We start from the raw sequence: 20,334 nt of genomic DNA, 5'->3' as shown, positions 1-20,334 counted from the left end.
TGAAAACATTGACAAGAAAAAATACTCTTGATTTAGTCGGATTTTTGCTTGAATCAAAATGAAATCTGCTGAAATTAAGAGGCTTGGTTCTTGATTTAAGCTAGAATCTGATTGAATTAATAGTACTTTTTCTTGTCGATGTTTTTAAGAGTCTGGACCAGGGCTGGGAACCCGGTGGGTTTTCTGAACCGGTTCCGGTTCTGGTTCCGTTGGTCCAGAAGCTCGGGTTCCGGTTCCGGTTCTGGTTCCGGTGGTCTAGGAATTCAGGTTTCGGTTCCGGAACCGGTTCTAGAGTCCAGACTCTGGACTCTAGAATCTAGAAAAAAAAACACATTGGATCTAGAGTCTCGATCCAATGTGTTTTTTTTCCAGTGTGGTAGACCTGGCAACAATGCTCCGGTAGACTCGCGTTATCTCACGTCATTATTATACAAATATTTTAATGTGAGTATAAGAAAGAGACAATTTTCCCGTTGGAAGACCGCGCTTTTCGGATTGCTTTTGAAGGCGCGCGAAAGCAGGTTTGAAGTCTTTACGAATGCTCTCCTCCTCTTCCCGCGCGTCTTTGCGTCTCCAGTTTTAAAGAGGACTCTCCTCGCTTTAAACGTAAGCTCTCCGCAGTTTGGTCACAGAAGTTTATTTTTTATCGAAGCGTTGATTTTAAAACCTCTCAGTTTACCGACGCCAAAAAATACGATTTTATCATTAAGCGTTACACCTTTTGATCTTTTGAAACCAGATCTCGCTTTATCAGATTCTTTTTTCCATTTTTGACGTAACGATGGGGAAAGGAATGTGTGGCCTTATCTAGTAAAATGATAGTGTCTCCATCTGTGTACCTCAACCTAATTCAGCTTTATCTGCAGCTCCGAGAGGTAAGAAACTTCGCGCAGGGGGCGCCACCGCTGTGTTTTGTTTCGAGAGTTACCTACGCATTAGAGTTCGTACAGCTTGACGTGAGTCCTTGAGCTTATGTGAAGACTAAAGTAATGTCTGTTAAAATCGAAGAATCATAAGTTCTAGCCACGACATCCTTCTTCCTTTCTTACTCATGGTGAGCTGGATATGAAACAATGTAAAGGTGCGCTTGATTACTTTTGAAGAATTGGAAAATTGAGATTTTATTTTCAGCAAACGGAACTTTGTGCCAACTGTGTGCGGGACTCATGAGCCGTGGGCATGGCATAAGAGCATTGTGGACAGGGCTCATGAGTATAAGACTGGGGTGAATCGGATCTTCGTCTACGTCGTCGCCGCTGACGTCACTGGCGCTTTATAATTCTCATTCACTCTTACGGCCCTCGACTAACGAGCACACCCCATTTTTTCCATTCGTACATAATTCTGTCTGATGGAAATACGCCCAAATACGTAACGCTACGTGGGAATAACATTCATTAAGACTTGGTCTACTGGAGCCTCATCGGAGAGTAGGTGCAATGCTAATCCGTGCCAAACGTAGAAGTTCCGAACGAAAATAATGTAAGCAGCAGACAGGCACTCTGAATCCCTCTAGAGCGATGAAAATAAAAAGTTGTAGAGGAGCGCGGAGAAAAGGAAAAGATTGCTTTTATTTTTTGCGATATTTGCCGGAGAGCTTAACAATTCAGTCGAACATTATTCCTTTTCATCGTAAAGTTTCTCTCCTGGCAAACTTTCTCCTTTCTCGTTCTTCCGTCCAATTACCCGACGGAGCACTCCTGAGCACTCAACATTTCATTTAGGCAAATTTTAAGCCCTCAGGTTTTCGTAGCCTTCATATGCATTTCGTAAAATTTATAACGTAAGGTCTCCATTCTCTCGACGGAAGCTCGAAAAACCAACTTTTCACTGTGTCTTCCTGCGGACCGTATATTGAGACGCAATTCGACATTGAAACTTCTAAACCACGTATCTCGTTGCCGCCCCTATATTTTATTTTTTGCAGGAAGAACAAATGGACATCATTCCTTGAAGTTTTCCCAAAATTTGCCGCACGCCAAGAGGATAAATCTAGAAAATTTTGAGAAATTGACGTTGAGCGGTTCTCCATTAAAAAATTAAGTATGACAGAGAGTCTGCAACGTCGCAAACCTAGATACGTGGTTTGTGAGTTTCATTGTCCCCATTCGAATAATTGTACTGTAATGAAACATTTTAGTTAATTTATTTATCTTTACTTTCAAATAAATAAAATCGATTGATGGTATCAAAAAATATATTAGGTATGAATATAGGTGAAATTAAAAGATCAATACAATGAAGCTTTGTGAGAGTTAGTGGAAAAATAGATTCTGAGTCCTGAGTGTGGCTCGACATCTGATTGACTAGGAGGATTGCGTCGCTGGAGGAATAACGGACGCTGAAGTGTGACTACTCGTAATTTTCAGAAAATCTGTGAAGTCTTTTTTCCTAATACCGCATTTTCCTTAAATAATTTAAACTTCAACTGGTGGAGCAATCCTCTCCCCTCAAACAGAAAATTTTGTGAGAGTTTCTCGTGAGTCCTTTGTTGCTCATTTCAGGAGAACTAGTTTACTGAGTATTATGATGACTTCGTTGAATTAATGATTGTATTTTTACTGCTAAAGAGGTTTTGCATTCCTTTGAATTTTTTGTCCAAGAAATCCAATTGAGGTTCCAGCTGAATTATCACCGTGACGTACGTCGCAATGGCGGATAATATCTGAAAAATACCCGCTGTATTAGATTGTAACAGAAACCTTCAAGAGAGGAGTTTTTGGAGGGAATGAACGTTAAGTTTTAAAAGAGAAATTAGGTAGGAAAAAGAAACTCTCCAGAAAAATATTTGACCTAAAGATGGTCGATGAAAAAGAAGAGAGCGTACAAACGCGAGCTTTCCAGATATCGCTAATTGCATGTAATCTTCAGGAATACACACATATTCACATATCTTGCGAAAAATAAATCAAAAGTCTAAAATCGTTCTGTAATTTTTGTTCGTTGCACTATTGGAACAGGTTAACAAACGGCAGCATGTTCCAGGATAAAGTGTGAATTAGGAAGAAGATAAGAATTAAGTATAACGTACACTACAATAATGTCTGTTGGGATATCATCAAGGATATGATTAATTGAAAATACTTACGACCGTAATAAGATGACGATTCACTTTAAATAAATCGGAAATGGAAATTTGTATAGGGACTGCCGTCATTTGAATCATCCAGATTCGGAACTAAAAAAACAATAATAGAGATGAATCAATAAATGTGTAGAAGTAGCAAAATATAATATTATAGAAAAAAATCAATAGATTGACTTTATTCGAAGACTAAAATAAAAACATCGAAACCATAAAAAATATTGATTCTCTATGTAATTACTTTGCCCAGTCGCAAATTTTAACAAAAATTTCGAAGTACCGTTTCAAAGAGGAGCAGATAAACCATAACGACGACCCTTGTCGAAGGCTAAGGTATAAAAAGTTATCCGCGTTAAGCAGAAAGAAACCAAGTTACATTAACTTTTGCCAAATTTTAACGGGCAATTTAATGTTTTACACAATAACAGTTGTTTGGGCAAATTTCAGTGAACTTTCTGTATTGCACGAAGCAAATTCCTTAAAATTTTCAAAGAAATTCACACAAAGGTTCGCTTGTAAAAAATTAAATCGCCCGGTCAAAATTGGCAATATCAAATGCGGCTTTGTTCCTTTCTGTTAAACGCGGTCCAACGTAGGTAGTTGACTACCTCAGAAATGATGAACGCTTGCCAGCCTCCAAAACATCCGCCTCTCGTTAAAGTAAGGACCTAAACGCGTGATACAACTAATTTGACTTCTATGTAGCTGAAATTGCATAACCACTTGACTGAAGGAGCGCTAGCTTTCCTGCTCTAATTCTCACTCATATTATTCCGTGATTTTCTGTTCTGTTTTTTTGTTTCCTTTTCAGAGGGGGATTCAAGCCTCTGTTTTGTCATTGTTCATGGTGCCCAGATGCGATGAGACGCACCAATCTATAAAAAGATAAATTCAGTTTCAAAAGTAGGGAGGCGTGAACAATCGATTATCGATATTACCCCATTTATAGCTATGATAAAGAATCGATGATTAAGGTTTTCGTTGCGAACACCGTGTTTATTGGTCCTTTTCCATATGTTTAAATGACAGATCAATCTATTCATAGCAAAGCATGCCACGCCACTAATTTCAAAATTGATTCGACGAAAAACGAGTTAAAAATTATTAATATTGTAATTAAATCCTTAATTTTTTTCCGATGTAAAACAAATAACCAATTCCAAAATAAATTCCATCAATTACCCGTTAGTTTTACCGTCCAAAATTCTATATTTGAACTATATCTGATGTATTTTACTCGCAGTTTGGTGTCAAAACCTGATAAGTGATTTTTGACGACTGAAGAGATGACCTCGGCTATGAAAGAGCTAAGCACAAAAGCGAAATATGTGCCATGTGTACCTGTTTTTGATTTCTCAGTGAGAGAGACGTTAAAGGAATCCTTCGCATTGAGCCTAGTACTGCTTTACTCTAGAAAAAGAAAATATTTATTTATTTTAAAAAAAGTTGCGTATTTAAAGTAATAGAACCTTAAACAAAGAAGTATTGGCTAAAAATTTAATTACGAATTTCAATTGAGAACCAAAATACTTAATCTCATCTTCAATATTTCAAATAAATTTGATACGTTTCACAATTCAACACAAAATTATTTATTATAATTTAGAACATGTGTGATGCGACGGGAAATCGCGGGATAAAAAGAAATTCCAAAAAGCTCAGAACTTTAATATTAAACCCTTCCTCGAACACTGACCAAACCCTAAATATTTTTGCCATAAATTCATTCTTCACCAAAAAAGGACATTTTCAGACCCTCAATAAACCACTCCAATTTCTACAATGCCATTTTTAATGAGACAATTCGGGAGAGGTCGCAAAGAAAATAAAAACTGGAAAAATTTTATTGTCAAAAAATGTCTCCCCCAAAAAGGGCTCCATTGTTTTTATCGTAAAATTTCCTTCAAAAGGCGCTTCCTACAATTGAAAAGTACACAAAAAAATAAAGGAGAGGATATGAAAGGCGTTTAGAGGAGGACTAAAAGTTGGACCTCATTTTGCAATTAGGAACTACACTTTCTGACCCATTTTAAAAACGTTTATCTACGTCGGAAAACGAATGAGAATTACGTGATTTCTAAAGTGAGGAGGATACTGCACACTAAGAGGAATTTCAACACTAAAGTTTGATTAATACGGGAAGTAAAACACAAAATTATACCCTAGCCCTAGGTTGACAATTTCAAGAGAAAATGCCAAGTAGATTTCTTGAAGAAATTTAAAAAAAAACGAGAGGTGAATGTCAACATCGCAATCGGAGGAATACATTTTCCCAGTCTCTTCATTGTTTTCTGCGCCAAATTCACCTTAAGCTGTACCAAAATCAACACAAAATTAGTGTTGGTTTGTGTTTCACTTCCTATATTAACCAAAAGTAACACAAGAATCACTCACCATCCATTCACTCAGCAAGATGCTAAAAAATCTATGTGCGAACTTAGCAACAACTTGTGGGAACAAGAATGGAGCACAACTGAACAGAATCGTCTCCGTAGAGCACCCATGCCACATCCAAGAACATCTAACCACAAAACAAGATCATGTGAAGTTCAAATTGCGCGTCTCAGGATAGGTCACACTTTTTTCAGTCACAATCATATCATCTCCAAAGAAAATAAACCCATCTGTAACTTCTGTAGTGTATCAACTTTAACTGTCAAACACGTAATTATGGACTGCTCTGCCCTCAGACATCTCCAATCACAGATCTACTCCCTTACAATCAACAGAAATACAAATCCACTTACATGCGATGAACCTGATGTTACTACCAAAATTCTGAAACTCTTCACCTCTCTTAATTTAAAAATCTAAATTTTCGTATATACTCCCATTTTCAAAATTCTCTGTAAAGACGTTAATAGCCTATGACGCTGAATGTCTTAAAATATATTAACGAACTAAATATTTTTAGCAGTGTAGTTCCTAATTGGAAAATGGGGTCGGATTGGGGCCTCACACTGGCAAGGAGGAGCTCGCTGCTGGAGGAGATGGCGTAGATGAGGCCGATGCAGGCGAGGGTGTTGGGGAGGTCGCCGGTGAGGCTGAAGCGGCCGAAGACGACGGTGCAGCGGTAGGAGATGAGGATCGTCTCGAGGGTGAGGAAGCCGAGGCAGATGAGGATCCGGAGGCTGCACCAGTCCAGAAGCAGATCCGCGCAGACGCAGAGCTCCCCGTAGAGCAGGCGCAGCACCTCGATGTCCGATTCCCGGATCGGCTCGTTGGACTCCAGCGAACGCGCCAGCTCCGAGTCCACGGCCAGGAACCGGAGCTTCAGGATGTGCAACGTCACGATGAAGAGCAACGGCGAGAGTAACCTACCGATTAAACCCGAGGGTGAACATATTTCAACACTGAAAAAAAACTCCGGTCGTGAAAGCCGTACTAACGGGTGTTATAGACATACCGTCCGCGTTCCGGAAAACTTTTAGGATCGCATTATATTTCCTCTGCCCCTTGTGTCTATTGCTTTGTCTATCACTGTCAATAATCAGCCGCTTGAGGCTCCCGCCCTGCCCCTGGCAGGTCGTCAACCTGGCCTAAAGAGGCCGAAAGTTCCGGGTGTGGCACCCGGAGCAGTTGAAGCTACGGCTCCATGCAGCACCCGATACTTTCGGCCTCTGAGCCCGCAACGGAGGGGATGTCTACATAGTCTACATAGTCTACACAGGGTCTCTCGTGGGTTACTGTTGGTTAGTCGATTATCTATCTCCATTGTCCATTGCAACCACCCGCTTCCACCAATAGGATCCCTCCATATCCTTTTTTTCTTCTTTGTCTATATCGCTTTGTCTACCCATTTCAATAATCAGCCCACTGGTTGATGAACTGCCAGGGGCGGGGAGAGAGCCTCCAGCGGCTGATTATTGACAGTGACAGACAAAGCAATAAACATAAGGGGCAGAGGGAATATGGTGCAATCCTAAAAGTTTTTCGGGGATGGAAAGACCATACAAAATCACCTCTCTATTGGTAACAATATAAATCAACGAACTAAAATGCTTTCCAACGTGTATTATACGGTTATTTTAAGTTCGCCTTCAGCTGCGTCCGAAGCAAATGTTGTTGTGAATATGTTGTGCGTGCTGATCTCAGCTCATTACATACTTGACTCTCTGAAGGCGCTGTATGTGTGAAAGTGGGGCACCCTGTTGGAGAACAACAGAAGTGAGATTGAATGAATCGCTCAATCCCTATTTCGTTTGTTCTCCAACAGAGTGCGCTACTTGCGCACATAAAACGCCTTCAGAGAGTCGAGTATGTAATGGGCTAAAATCAGCACTCACAACATATTTATAACAACAATTGCTGCAAACGAAGCATAAGGCGATTTGTTCAGGTAAAAAAAAAGTATGATAGGAAGTTTGCATACAGTGAAAGGATGTGTATTCGATTGACATGAATCGAACAAAACAATAAAAAAACGAATCGATCAACACCAATTCAATGAACAAATAACTAAAAAACCGGATCAAGATTGGTGGAAAACTTGCACTTATTAGGATTATTTCAAATTCCGATTTTTTGTAAATAGGATCAGCCAAGATTTTGATTTTTCGCAATTTTATGTCTACATGTAGCACAGATTTATCCCCTGCAAACCGTTTTTGGGTATATTTTTGTCGCATTTTTTTTTTGCTTCACGACCACTGGTCTCAGAAAGACAGTTGCATACTGTGTATTCTAATGACATACGGTATAATGCGACTTAACACCTTCAAACTTCCTGTAAAAGTTCTCTCGATTATGAAGAAATTACTCACAAAATGTTAAGTTTCAATTACTCAGTTTTCTGCATGTTTGAGAGGTAAAACTTGGAAAAAAATTGGGAACGTTTAATAATGTAGTTAGACTGTTTCCAGTTAAAGCCGTCCAACTTTTACGCTAAAAATTGAATTTTTGGAAATTTCACTCACCTTGGCATCGTATATATGACGGAAACTGAGACAAGTAAGGCATAGTTCATTGAAAATCTCTTGGAAAAAGCAAAGATGGACATTGCTTGGGTGGCAATGTTGAAAGCGTAACAGGCCGCCAAACAGGCGTAGTAAGAGTACTCGTACTTCCGCTTGTCGAAATCAAACCGAATTTTCCGGTACTTCCAGAACTTGTATTCAACTTGCTCCGATTTTCGAATGAATTCGATGAAGAACCGGTTGCAAACTTGTGAGCTTATGAAGTAGATCCACGTGCGAACGAGATATATGACGCCCATGTAAATGAACTAAAATGAGACAAGTATGAGAAAATCACGCAAGAGACTACTAAAATGCGATGCCTCTACTACTATGGACTAATGACGATAAATTCGATCAAAGTATAATCGATATTGCAGTATAATATAGTAAGTATATAAGTATAATAGTAGAAATAATACGTAAATAAGTATAAATAATTGAGCATAAAGATTAAATTATGGCGAGATTTGTAATTAAATTTAATGTTGAGTAATCACCCGCGAGCGGGTGCGCTCATTGCGGCGTTGCTGCCCCCCCCCTCCCTCTGTACAATGTACCTTGTAATCTAATTTTTACATTTATAATCAATTCAACTTGTTTCATTTCGGACAGTGTAAGAGCTATAATGACCCGCACTGGGGAAAAAAACACATTGGATCTGAGTCCAGACTCTTAAAAACATCGACAAGAAAAAATACCTACTCTTGATTCAATCGGAGTTTTCACTGAAAAAACATATTGCTGAAATTGCCGTACACGCGGGTATTTCATGGCATGGTGTAGCTAAAAAACGAACGTGCAAAATCTCTGCACAAATTTCAGCTAACTTACACACACGCGTGTAGGTGATTTTGCTCTCTGAAAAGCTACGTCTGTTACCTTTTTAGTTATTCTTCCGTAAAATTCGCTTTTTTTCCGTAAATTCCGCTATTTCAGCCTAACTATTGAGCTATTTTTACTGTTCGCAAAGTACCAATACCAAAAAATGCTGTTACACTTCCAAGCCACTCGATGCAAGATTAACTGCATGAAGGCGCGCAGATGTAGCAAATCGGTGTAGCAATTCGTGCTAGTCGTTCACTTGATTCAACACCGTGCACGGATAAGAAAGCTTTACGAAATGAAGAAAATTTTGCTCCACCCTAAATCGGTGAATTAGCAATCATTTTTTTTCAGTGTCGCTGAAATCAAGAACCAAGCCTCTTAATTTGAGCGGATTTCCTTTTGATTTAAGCAAAAATCTGATTGAATCATGAGTATTTTTTCTTTTCAATGTTTTCAAGAGTCTGGACTCTAGATCCAATGTGTTTTTTTTTTTTTTTCCAGTGCGAGCAAACCTAAAACGGAATAGTTATCTACGATGCTCTCTCGATCAAACACAAGTTTTGGATAGTTTCATGGTGCCATTCGATCAGTTTCATCAATTTTGAAAGCCAAATGTAAGACACTATTTACCGTCTTCGGTCTGAAGTCGGTTAGGAAACTCACCTGCGGTCTGGCGGAGATACAATACATAGATATGACAGAGGCAACCGTGTAGAGTACATAGCCCCATGCGAAGTGGAGACTCAAGTACGCGAACCGAATATCCTCGCCTCGATGAGAAAATACGTTTTTGAAAGGGAAAGTCCCGTGCACGAAGCAGATGATCGCTGGAATGCGGATGAATCGATAGAAAGAGCCATTATAACCCGAGATATCGCCTTTGCGCTTCATTTTTCTGAATTCCTTGGATGGGCTGTAAAACACCGTGTTAGACTCTCGAGTAGCTCCGTTGCTGCTCTTCATGATTTAATTGGCACGCTCTGGAAAAAAAAAAAAACACACACACATTGGATCTAGAGTCCAGACTCTTGAAAACATTGACAAGAAAAAATACTCTTGATTCAATCGGATTTTTGCTTGAATCAAAACGAAATCCGCTTAAATTGAGAGGCTTGGTTCTTGATTTAAGCTACATTCTGATTGAATCAAAAGTAAATTTTCTTGTCGATGTTTTTAAGAGTCTGGATTCTATATCCAATGTGATTTTTTTCTCAGTGCGATGGACCCGAATTATTAAGGTGTTCGTTTCGAACGTCCTGTTTATCGATCCTTTTCCGTAGGTTTAAATAGCGGATCAATCAAATATTAGCAAAATGAGTTTCTCCGTAAATATTTAGTTAGGTAGCAGCCACCCGTCGTCATCAACTTTTTTTTTTTTTGGTCGTCAACTTTTTCGGGGGAGTTTTTTAGGATTGAGCCGGGGTGGCTTGGCTACCGCCACCTAGAACACGCCACACCACTGATTGAGAGATAATTTCGGAGTCGCACACTAAGAAAAACTTTCCGGTCATAATGAACAGTTTGTATACCCTCGCCGTTGGCGTACTTCACGTTCAAGCAAACTATCTCCTTCTACGGTTATAGGACATTTCGTCAACGATTTTTTGTCAGCGCACCTGTTTTTTTCAGTAATTTACGTCCACGCGTTTTTTCGGCATGGCAGCTTTAGTCCACGTGCCAGTTGAGACCCAAAGTTAATTGGTCCACATTTAAATACAAAAGACAACTGCTCACGACGTTTTTGGATGAAAATGTTAAATGCCTTGGAAGAATGAGGGTTTGGTTGTTTTTTTGTTTTGTCTGTTCGGTCCAACGGAGAATAATATGTAGTTGAGAGTTTTGGTAAAAATGGGGGGGGGGGGGCGTCAATTCCATGGGACAAAATTCACTAAAACTCTTTACACCTCTTTGGTGTAACAGGACTTAATTATCTTTGAAGAAATTTTCACCTTATTAGACCTGAACCGGATAAACCTCTATATTTGCCTCAGCTGAAGGCTCTTAGATTTTTCCTGTGAACGATAAGTATCTTGATTTATTTTGCGAGGAAAGATTTGTACTTATAAAGGATGCCTGTCATTCTTAATACGTTCAATTTCGTATAATACTGTGCAACACCTCTGTTGTCAAATAGTTGCTTCAGGCGCCGCCGCACAGCGCGGGCGGGCAGCCAGCGCGAGAGGCTCACTGGCGCGGCGCCTACAAACCTAAGTGGATACCTCCAGCACTGTGCAATGCGTGAAGTATCCACTTAGGTTTGTAGGCGCCAGTGAGCCTCTCGCGCTGGCAGCACGCCGCTCCGCTCTGTTAGGCTATAATATTTAATACTCGCATAGTCAGCGTTTTGTAACTCATGATTTTGAAATGTTAGCACACTCTGCATTGATTATTCTCAGTTAAATTGGTGAAAAAAAAATAAGTATCAATTTATCAAAGGAGAATAAAATTATAATGTGTGATTTTTAAATATTGGTGGTTCCTTGTCAAATTTAATGATTTCCAAGCACTTTAATTTTTTCTCTAACATTTTGTGCTTTTATTGTGCCGCAGCGAGGTGTACGCGCAACGAAACGCTCAAAATTTGACGTATTTGACTCTAAAAGATCGATGTACAAATGGGTTAAAACTAAAGATTGCGTGCCTCTTGGTTCTGTCGGCACAACTGCGGCTCATTGAGATTAATGTTGCTTGGAAAAGGTTTTACAAATATTTGTCACGTTTTAAAAGTATACATTTTTTCACAATGAAGTAATAATTCCGTAAAGAAAAAATAAAAATAAAAAATAAAAAAAGTACGTATACATATATAAGGTGTATTGTGCATTCAATATTTTAAGGATGGAAATAAAACCAAATATTCACCAATGGCAATTTAAAAAGATGATTCAAACGGAGAAAGTAATAACATTTCATTTAGAAAATGAGCAACCATAACAATACCTCCTTCTCTCTCAATTTCTCATTTCCATATTGTCAATATAATTTTACATACCGACTAAAATATAACTCTTGGACCAAGTCACTGTTGCTTATTTTACGTGTGGGCGTAAGGCGTAAACTACTGGACAAAAAAGGTGCGCGTACAAAAAATTGTTGACAAAATGTCCTAAAACCCCTTTCTACAGCTCGGTTATAATAACTGAAATTCATTTTCATACAAATACGATTGTGCGACAGGAAAAAAAACACAAATTTAAGTATGATATACCACTAGAGGTTTCCAAAAGCTCAAATTGAGAGGCAAGTGTGATTTTTGTTCGTGGATGTTCCTGATTGGAGGTAGATAATGCAAAGGCTTATTTGCTCTCCTGTAAGGGAAGCGCCGTTGGAAATTTCATGAAGAAAAATGCTCGAATTTTCCATGACTTTATACAGCTGCGCTTGCCTCCATTAGATTTCGCGTCTGTCAAAATGAACTCTAGTCTAGCCGAGGACGGAATCGAATTCACAAGCACGTAAACGAAGAATGGGGGAAAATTGTCACAATCATGGCAAACGCTTTTTTCCATCAGAAATACAGACCGTTTGCAAGAGACTAGATTGTCCCCAGCCTAACGATTACGTTTGTTCGGCTGGTTTCAGTATTCTACCGCTGAGAGCGCTGTAATCGGCTCAAATCAAATCTCCCTATTTCGTTCGCGAGAATAACTCCATGTCCGATGAATCGAGCAGCGATATATATCGCGATGTGTATACATTGCGCAAGTCCCTTTTGAATACGCGGAAAGGTACTCCATGAATCCCTATTTGATTTGAGATAAACGTGTGTTGATGGTCAAGGAAGATACGACTCGGGGCACCGCTTTGTGAGGAGATCAACTTCAGGATGTAGGTCAGGAATGGGCACGCCGACCGTCATGTTTCAAACGCTTCCTTTCATTTCTATCTCGCCATCTTTCGTTTATTTTGCGCCTTTGGTTTCTGACAGGCCTTGTTGCTGCAAAAGCCTCTGCAAAGCGGGGTAGCCTCAACACATCGCCATTACCGCTGGGCCGTTTTCGCAAATTGAAATGCGTGCTTACATATGCACGTTGTGTTTCTTTTTCAGGGCACAAAGGGATTGCGAGGGGCATCCGTGACCCAGGAAGCGAATTCTGTTGAAGATGTGCGATATGAAGTGGGTTGACACTGTGACCGTATTTTTCACTCGAGCGGGTTGCCATAGATCCTCATCTCCTCATTTCATTGAGGTCCAGTTACACGATCAAATTGAGCCATCAAACTGGAGCTCTGATTGGTGGAAAAAGACCTGAGGTGAGGATGCAACCAATGAGAGGCCCAATTTGATCGTGTAACTGGACCTTTGCGTTCGAGATGAAATAGGGTTACTTGCCTCATTGCAACCACCTTTTTTGATTGGTCTTGCATGGTGATTTCATCGATCGTTTCAACAATTTTTGGACTTCATTTAAAAATAGAGTGAAGCGAGTTGAAATATGACTCAATACACGGGGAAAAAATTCGTATCCAGATTAGACTCGGCCTTAATCCCTGAAAATTTAAAAGCCTGGAATATGGATGTGCACTAACCCTAACCCGATACTCATCCAAGATAGCAGAATCCTCAAATGGATTAAAGACCTCAAAAACCTTTTAAAAAAAAAACACACAATCCCAACTAGACTCCTAGCTGGTTTGGCGCCAAAATTAGAGTAGTTGCACAAGCCAGAGGTATGAATAAGAGTGGTTTGATCAACCATACTTCTGGCTGATGCCCTCATAGTCAACATAAGTGTGGTTCAATTATGTACCGCTGCTCAATGTACCGCTGGCTGGTGCCTTTACATTTCTAACTAGTGCAATCACTCTCATGGCTGGCGCCAAAATCAGCTACAGGTATCCTTAAGATTGTGATATTTTTTTTGGTGTATAATTTGGAGTGCATTTTGCAATTTTGAAATTCACTCTAATCCCCTAGCCAGGGACCTCACCATAGACGACCCGGTAAGGAGGCTAAAGAGGATCAAGCCTCGCGACTTGGCCTTTGGCGTCTAACTTAAAAAAAAAAAAAAAAAAAAAAAAAAAAAAAAAAAAAAAAAAAAAAAAAATAACCATTTCTCATGTAATTACAACAAAGTAGATCTCTCATAATCTAGTTATTAGAGCTGCAACTGCCGACATGGAAAACGCATGAAAGCAATTGTAACTCACTGTTTACTTAATTAAGGTTCTTTATCATGCTTATTTATTTTTATTATTTTGATTTCTTTATTTTCTTTTAATCTATGTAACAGTTAAGAAGTATGAGTGTAGTCTGGATTTCATGCGAGTATGGGTTATGGAAGTTAAAGCTAAAAACAAAAATTAGACGTAGTCAATTTTTAAGTTACCTTATTTGTAAAAAAAAGTTAATTTACACCTAGTAGGTGGTTGTAACATGTACTTGAAGAATAAAAAAAAAAAAAAAAAAAAATTTTGCAATTTGGACCTATAAATTCTGGCTCATCTGAAAAAAAACACCTAAGTGCATAGGGAAACTAATGGCACATACGTTGTTTTTAAACCGGGCCGGAATTAATAGGTCCAAATTGCAAAATGCAGTCCATTTTTGCTGTGACTATTCACATGGAGACAAATCAAAAAATTCTACGATGACTCGATTGACTTTTATCTCTGTGCTGCAGCAAGATCTGGATTGCATTTTGCAAAAAGGAACCAAGAGCATTCCAATGTCGCTGAGGTTGTGCAAATTTTTTTACCTTGCAAGTATCAGCTAGTCATCTAAAGAAGTTTCACCTTTACTCAGGGCCCGATGAAGGGGGTGAATGAATGGTGAAGGGGGCCCGATGAATGGCCACATGGGCCGCGGCCCATGGCGGCAAATTTAGGGGGCGACTTTTGCAATTTTTTTAAATGTGGGTATAAAAAAAAATCGGATTCAGAAAAAAAATTATCAATGAGAGAAGGGGACAAAATCTCTCTTTCCTGAGAGTATAGTAATTTCTAATTGTGTCGTTTTTCGGTGATACAAGAGACAGCATCTTTAATTAGTCGAGTTGAGAGAGGAACTAAGCACGCAATTCGGCCTGGAGCTCAGCGTAGAGAGGAATGATGACGAGGACTTGAGATGAAAAGGACATGCCCTCGGCGGCGGTCGACATGTAACACATATTAGCGCCTACAAGACTCCATGAATACTTTACGCATTGCGCCAAACACAGTGCGATCAGCCCGGCGCGGCGGCGGAAGTTAAAATTATTAAACCACATTCATGTTTGTTCTTTCATAATATTTTGGTTCATTATTCTTATAAATAGAGGACCTTGTCCACACAGAGGTATGTTTACGGAACTTAACTTTTGGGCAAAGTTCCGTGAAATTTTGCTAGTAGTGTTGATAGGGCTTTCGCAAAAAATGTATCAAATACGAGTAGGTAAACGCGTCTTATGCATCCCTCCCCCTCCGGCAAGTTCACTTGATGGTTTTTATTGATGTTTCAAAACGAATGAGAAGGGGGCGGCAAAATACAGGCGGCCCATGGGCGGCAAGTAGGGAAATCTGGCCCTGCCTTCACTTCCAATAATCCACAAATTCAAGACAAAATTTACCATTGTGAATTCAATTTTTTGCATGATTTCAGAAATTTTATTTCAAAGAATGTAGGCTGCACAATCTTAGCTACATCGAAATGCTCTTGGTTCCTTTTTGCAAAATGCAATCCATCTGTGTTTCTCAACTCGAGTCCTTGGTTTTCTGTGCGGCTCGGTTTCCGTAAAATCTGAACGATCTGGTGGAAGCAGCGCTGCCGTCGGGCGTCGGGTTGTTTTCGAGGAGGTCGGTCCGGATGCAGTCGGTCATTTTCATTCCGCGTCGAAACTCCCGAAACCTGAACGAGCCGGGGCCGAAGAAACTTTTCCCGGGAACTTGTTCGAGGGTATAATTTCTGACGGTCGAATTCCCTGGAAAATGGAATATCCGCTCGGCTGCGTTAACGAGACAATCAGAGACTTTTGTGACGGGATAAAACTCGACTCGGCTCGAGTCAAACGATACAAATTCGCTCCGAAAATCAACAAAATTGCCAAACTTCACAAAAATTGCAGTCGGATATGTTCTCTGCTAAACGATTGACCCATCTGGAGGCTACGCCATTCGATATATCGGTTCTTACAGTCAGAAAATGAGTTAACCTAATTGCAAAATTGTAAATCCATGCCCATCTGTATCTTTTTAAAAGCAAATCAACTTAAATTTTTTTCTTGAAATTTTCTTATTTCATTCAAAAGTATGAAAATAATATTGTTGTGTCAGTAGTGCTACTCGATTGTGATTGCTTGACGACTCGTAATCTATGAGCGAAGCTAGTCGAAATAGGTAGTTATGCTTAATAATAATGGCTTTGTTAGGATGAAAATTTAAAAAAGCAACGCCCATAGTAATGGCTACATAACTCTAATGTGTAAACGGCTCCAACTAGACTGTAAGCAACCAAGCTTCATGTTGCTTGATTCCCTCTCCCTATTTATGAAGAAAAAGAAAATGAAAACAAAACTAAGGGCTCAACTTAAAACTTTCTGTAAATCTCTCTGAGATTCTGAGATCATGAAAAATATACTTACATCAAAGCAGAATAGTTTAAAATTTTCTTAGAGGAAAAAAACAAGTCATGGAATTAAAAAACGTGTATTGGGGTTAGACCAATTGAGGGGCTTGGATGACAAGGCGCATAAGTGTAATTTTTACTATGCGAGAAATACGTGTTTAAAGTTTTGAAATGACATGGATCTTTATGGCGGAAAGAAAGTTCAAACTGACTTATTGATGCTTAAAAATTTTAATTTGGAAGCGAATTTTTTACAGAATATGCACTCAGACTCAGGCATATGTGGCGTTTGGGTGTCGTAGAACGCCAGAGTGCGTTATAAAGCGACTTTATATATATGCACTCAGACTAGTTTTACCTGAAATCATTATTTATAGCTCAATTTCTTCAAAAACTGCACTCAAGGGCCTTGTCTTTCAAGGCCCTCAATTCTTGTCAACGCTGCTCATGCGTATAGACAGATAGGCAGCAGCCACCCGTCTTTTCTTTTTCTTGGTCGTCAACTTTTAGGGGGAGTTTTTTAGGATTGGGCCGGGGTGGCTACCGCCACCTAGAATAGTGCCGATTCTAGTGTGTGTAAAAAATAAATTTAAAAAAAGCGCTAAAAAATTAGACAACTCCGCGAAACCCTGGTGAAAAGTCACAAATCCGTAATCTGTCGAACGTATAACGAGGAGGACAATGATGGTACTTGGAACCGGGGGGAGGGAGCGGGAGGTAGTCGCGGAAGACAATAACGGCGTAATGGAACGGGAAGCATAAAACACGGACCAAAAAGTTGTCAATTCGAGTTATTAGCATAAAATTAGGCACGATAATGCGCGTCGGGGGAAACTTCTCGCCGGGAACTAGAGCTTACCCAGACGAAAATGATTTCGAGACCACCGCGTCACGCCGGCTGGAACGAAAGGGGAAGGGTATACTGGTGCATCAAAAACTTTCCATGCTCCGGTGAACGCTGAACGCTCTACGGAAGCCTAACGAGTCGTAAGCTCTGCCTTGTCGAGTCAGAACCGCGTCACTTAAATATAAACCTTAGGTGAATGTGAACGCGCGCGCGGTTTATCCGAATACCACGCGACATTTCAGAACTCCTTCAAAAAGCCGAGTATGCAATTCGCGACAATGGTGCAGTAATAGTTGCCTACTCTGCCCCTGGAAGAAAAAACCGCACTACTTCGATGATAACCCGACGTCGATCCGCTGCGCCGTTTTTACCTTGCATGCAGATTTGCAAATTGGAATTTATTTTCCTATGCGTTTCATCGATTTTTTAAGGGTGCGTATGTAACGCAACCCCCAACAAATACTCGAGAATTCGATGAGAGACCTGAAAATTCAATCTTGATAATTTCTCCAAAATTTCAAAATTAAGCTGTTACTATTCCTGTGCGTTTCATGGTATACTGAGTCTTTTGCAGAAATATTAAACAATTTTATAAAGTTTCATCTTAATTTTTTTTTTAAGTTTCATGAAATTTTGCATATCTGTGAGCATGGCAATATAGTTAAAATGAGGATGGTTTTTTTAGTTCTTTTCACCTCGGTTTTTTATTTTCCTCCTTTCATCATTTTCATCATTAGCCATAGCCACTTCAAAGGGAAATTGACACAGTTTTAACTTCTTCCCCATACGGCAAGTGTCTCCTTCAATTTATTGGCCACTAACTTTGCCTTAAATAATTATCAAACTACGTTAAATATTTCTTTGGGAAGGAGGAAAGTTGAATCTGACTGACAGGCAAATCCAAAAGCGTTGATGAGCCCTTACTCGTTGGCTATATTCGTAAGTAGAGCATTGCACCAAAATCCGTCGAAGCTCTTAAGGCCACAAATCTTAAGAATATTAAGTACATGCTTATTTTTCAGCAGCCATCAAAGAGAACCCTCTGAATTTTCTTCTTCGTCATAAAATTTCTGCTAGTTTACGACTCATTCAGCTAATCATCTAATTAAAGACTTCTTCACTGTATTTGGCTCTATATGTTCCCCTCTGCCCTCAATCTCACCACACCCACCGCGACGCAAGAAGGACAAATAAAAGAGGCAGAGGCAGAAAGAGGGTCTTCACTGTCTGCTAAATCATTAGCAATGGCTCATAATTACTGTCAAGTAGGGTTGAAGCCACGTGTAACTCTCATTATCCAATGTTAACCACTTGTCCGTAATTCATTTCCATGAAAAAAGAAATAAAAATAAACTTAATATTCATTATCACCCATGCTTACATAAACACACTCTAAAAATGGCGTGCGGGGTGAGAGGAGCAGTAAAATACATTGATAATGGCAGGGATCTGTTCTTAAAAGAATAAACTTTTCTCTCAGTTTCGCGGTCCAAGTTATTTACGCATTAAACAATTTCTTCGGTATCTGGTTTTGTTTTTACTTTTTATCTTTCTCTCTCTCCGCTCTAGCACGGAGCAAACTTTTTTTTACACGAGCGGGTCCATTATACTGTAATTAGATTCTCGTTTTGCTTGATTTACTCCAAGGATATTGCACTCAGTGCAGATAATTCCTCCTTAATTCATGATGACTCGCCAAAGAGGGTTTTCAGTCTATCCCTGTGGCTACCCTTTTTATCGTGTTTGTTCTTATAGTTCTGATCTGTTCTTGTATAAAATGCACTTTACTCAACATTGAATACCTTACGGCACCTTAGCTACCAGTTTTTAATTTGCCTTTCCTACGAAAACGCAGAAGAGATTCTTGCTGAAGAATATTGACGGCAAAAATGTGTTTCTTCATTACCTACCTATTTTGATATACTTATTGCGATGAAACAGAACAATTTCTGGGGAAATTGTAGCCTATGCTGCTGTGCTAGGAAGAACGCCGTGTGAGCCTTTAGCCATTGCCATATTTTCGTCAATAAAAACCTGATTCACTGAAAAATTGTTGAATATTTTTTCAAATTTTTCAAACAACACTGTACGTAATTTAATCTAAAATTTCTAATAATTTCAAGGGAAAATATGCGCAATTGTCTTCAAAACTAAATGTATAATCCGGAGAAATGTGGCAACTCTCGAATGCTCATGCGGCATTCTTCCTTAGCACGGCAGTATGTAGCAAGCACTTTGTTTACAAAAATGTTTGATCATATACCTAGTCATTGCGCAAAATTCGGTGAGATTTTTCTTTGCTTTTCAAGTATAATATTCAATGAAATATCTGAATAAAAATGTCTTGTAGTGCTCTCTTCTCTAATTAAAATTAAATTAAAATTAAGTTATTGAGATTTTGTAAACATTATACGTATTATCGAAACTACATAGTCAATGTTACCTCTAAAAAATGGATGACTACACTTCAGGCTACTTTCGTTCTGCCTCACAATAGTCACACGTTGCGTAGAACATACTCGTAGAATCGGCGACACAACCATTTCAACTCTCAGGTAGCTCAAATTGCATAGCCTATAGATTGTAGGAAAACTCGATTCTCGCTCGAAATTCAAACGATTTGTAGCAGGAAAAGTCGCTTTGTAATACCTAAGATATCAAGGTTCTCTTTTGCGACATTTCAGTCGCTAGTTCTGCATTCTAAACTGAGATTTGACCTCTGCATTGATACCCTTAAGAGAAATAAATAAGGACAATTAACATAACCATTTACCTTCGTATTGAACTAAATAATTTGCCTCTTGCCTAAAGATAAAGCTCCCAGACGTCAAAGCTGTCTTGCTTCAAAATGCAAAAATCTGACTTTGATTGAAGAATGGAGCAATTTATTTAATTCAAAACGATGTCGATGCATTGTCATCCAGGGAGAGCGAAGTCAATAGCAAGAGAGAAAGTAAGAAAAAAATATATTTAAAGCAAGGGGATCAAGCACGATTTACACAAAATTGGCCTTCCCTCCCATGGCGGCTCGGCTAGGATTCATTAATTATTCACACCCAGATTTTTTGCATGGCAT

At 39.2% G+C, this 20,334-nt stretch overlaps 1 protein-coding gene across 3 annotated transcripts; it reads right to left on the bottom strand.

Moving 5' to 3' along the window:
* Positions 1-2,185: 2,185 nt before the first annotated feature.
* LOC109029577 (uncharacterized) lies at positions 2,186-17,951 on the bottom strand. Of its 3 annotated transcripts, none has more exons than XM_072302456.1 (7): positions 17,271-17,951; positions 9,532-9,848; positions 8,002-8,309; positions 6,045-6,438; positions 4,427-4,495; positions 3,089-3,178; positions 2,186-2,665 (listed from the first exon to the last, which is right to left on the bottom strand). In XM_072302456.1, the coding sequence occupies exons 2-7, from the start codon at positions 9,829-9,831 to the stop codon at positions 2,525-2,527; spliced, it is 1,302 nt and encodes a 433-aa protein (XP_072158557.1). In that variant the 5' UTR covers positions 9,832-9,848; positions 17,271-17,951; the 3' UTR covers positions 2,186-2,524. The 3 variants fall into 3 exon arrangements, with proteins under 3 accessions (XP_072158557.1, XP_072158556.1, XP_018895621.2); XM_072302455.1 differs by lacking the exon at positions 17,271-17,951 and adding an exon at positions 12,077-14,275; XM_019040076.2 differs by lacking the exon at positions 17,271-17,951 and adding an exon at positions 12,077-14,275 and having other exon boundaries at positions 6,045-6,402.
* Positions 17,952-20,334: the final 2,383 nt, after the last annotated feature.

This window comes from Bemisia tabaci, chromosome 7 (genome assembly GCF_918797505.1).
Source record: "Bemisia tabaci chromosome 7, PGI_BMITA_v3".
Classification (NCBI taxonomy): domain Eukaryota; kingdom Metazoa; phylum Arthropoda; class Insecta; order Hemiptera; family Aleyrodidae; genus Bemisia; species Bemisia tabaci.
This window is presented reverse-complemented; position numbering and strand designations above follow the sequence as displayed.

Bases quoted from the DNA above. Each gene is read 5' to 3' on its own strand.
- LOC109029577 (XM_072302456.1), bottom strand. From the start codon at position 9,831: ATGAAGAGCAGCAACGGAGCTACTCGAGAGTCTAACACGGTGTTTTAC. The intron at 3,179-4,426 runs GTACACATGGCA...TTGTTTTTTTAG, and splicing joins CACTGAGAAATCAAAAACAG to TTCCGAATCTGGATGATTCA. The intron at 2,666-3,088 runs GTAAGTATTTTC...GGTATTTTTCAG, and splicing joins ATCGTCATCTTATTACGGTC to ATATTATCCGCCATTGCGAC.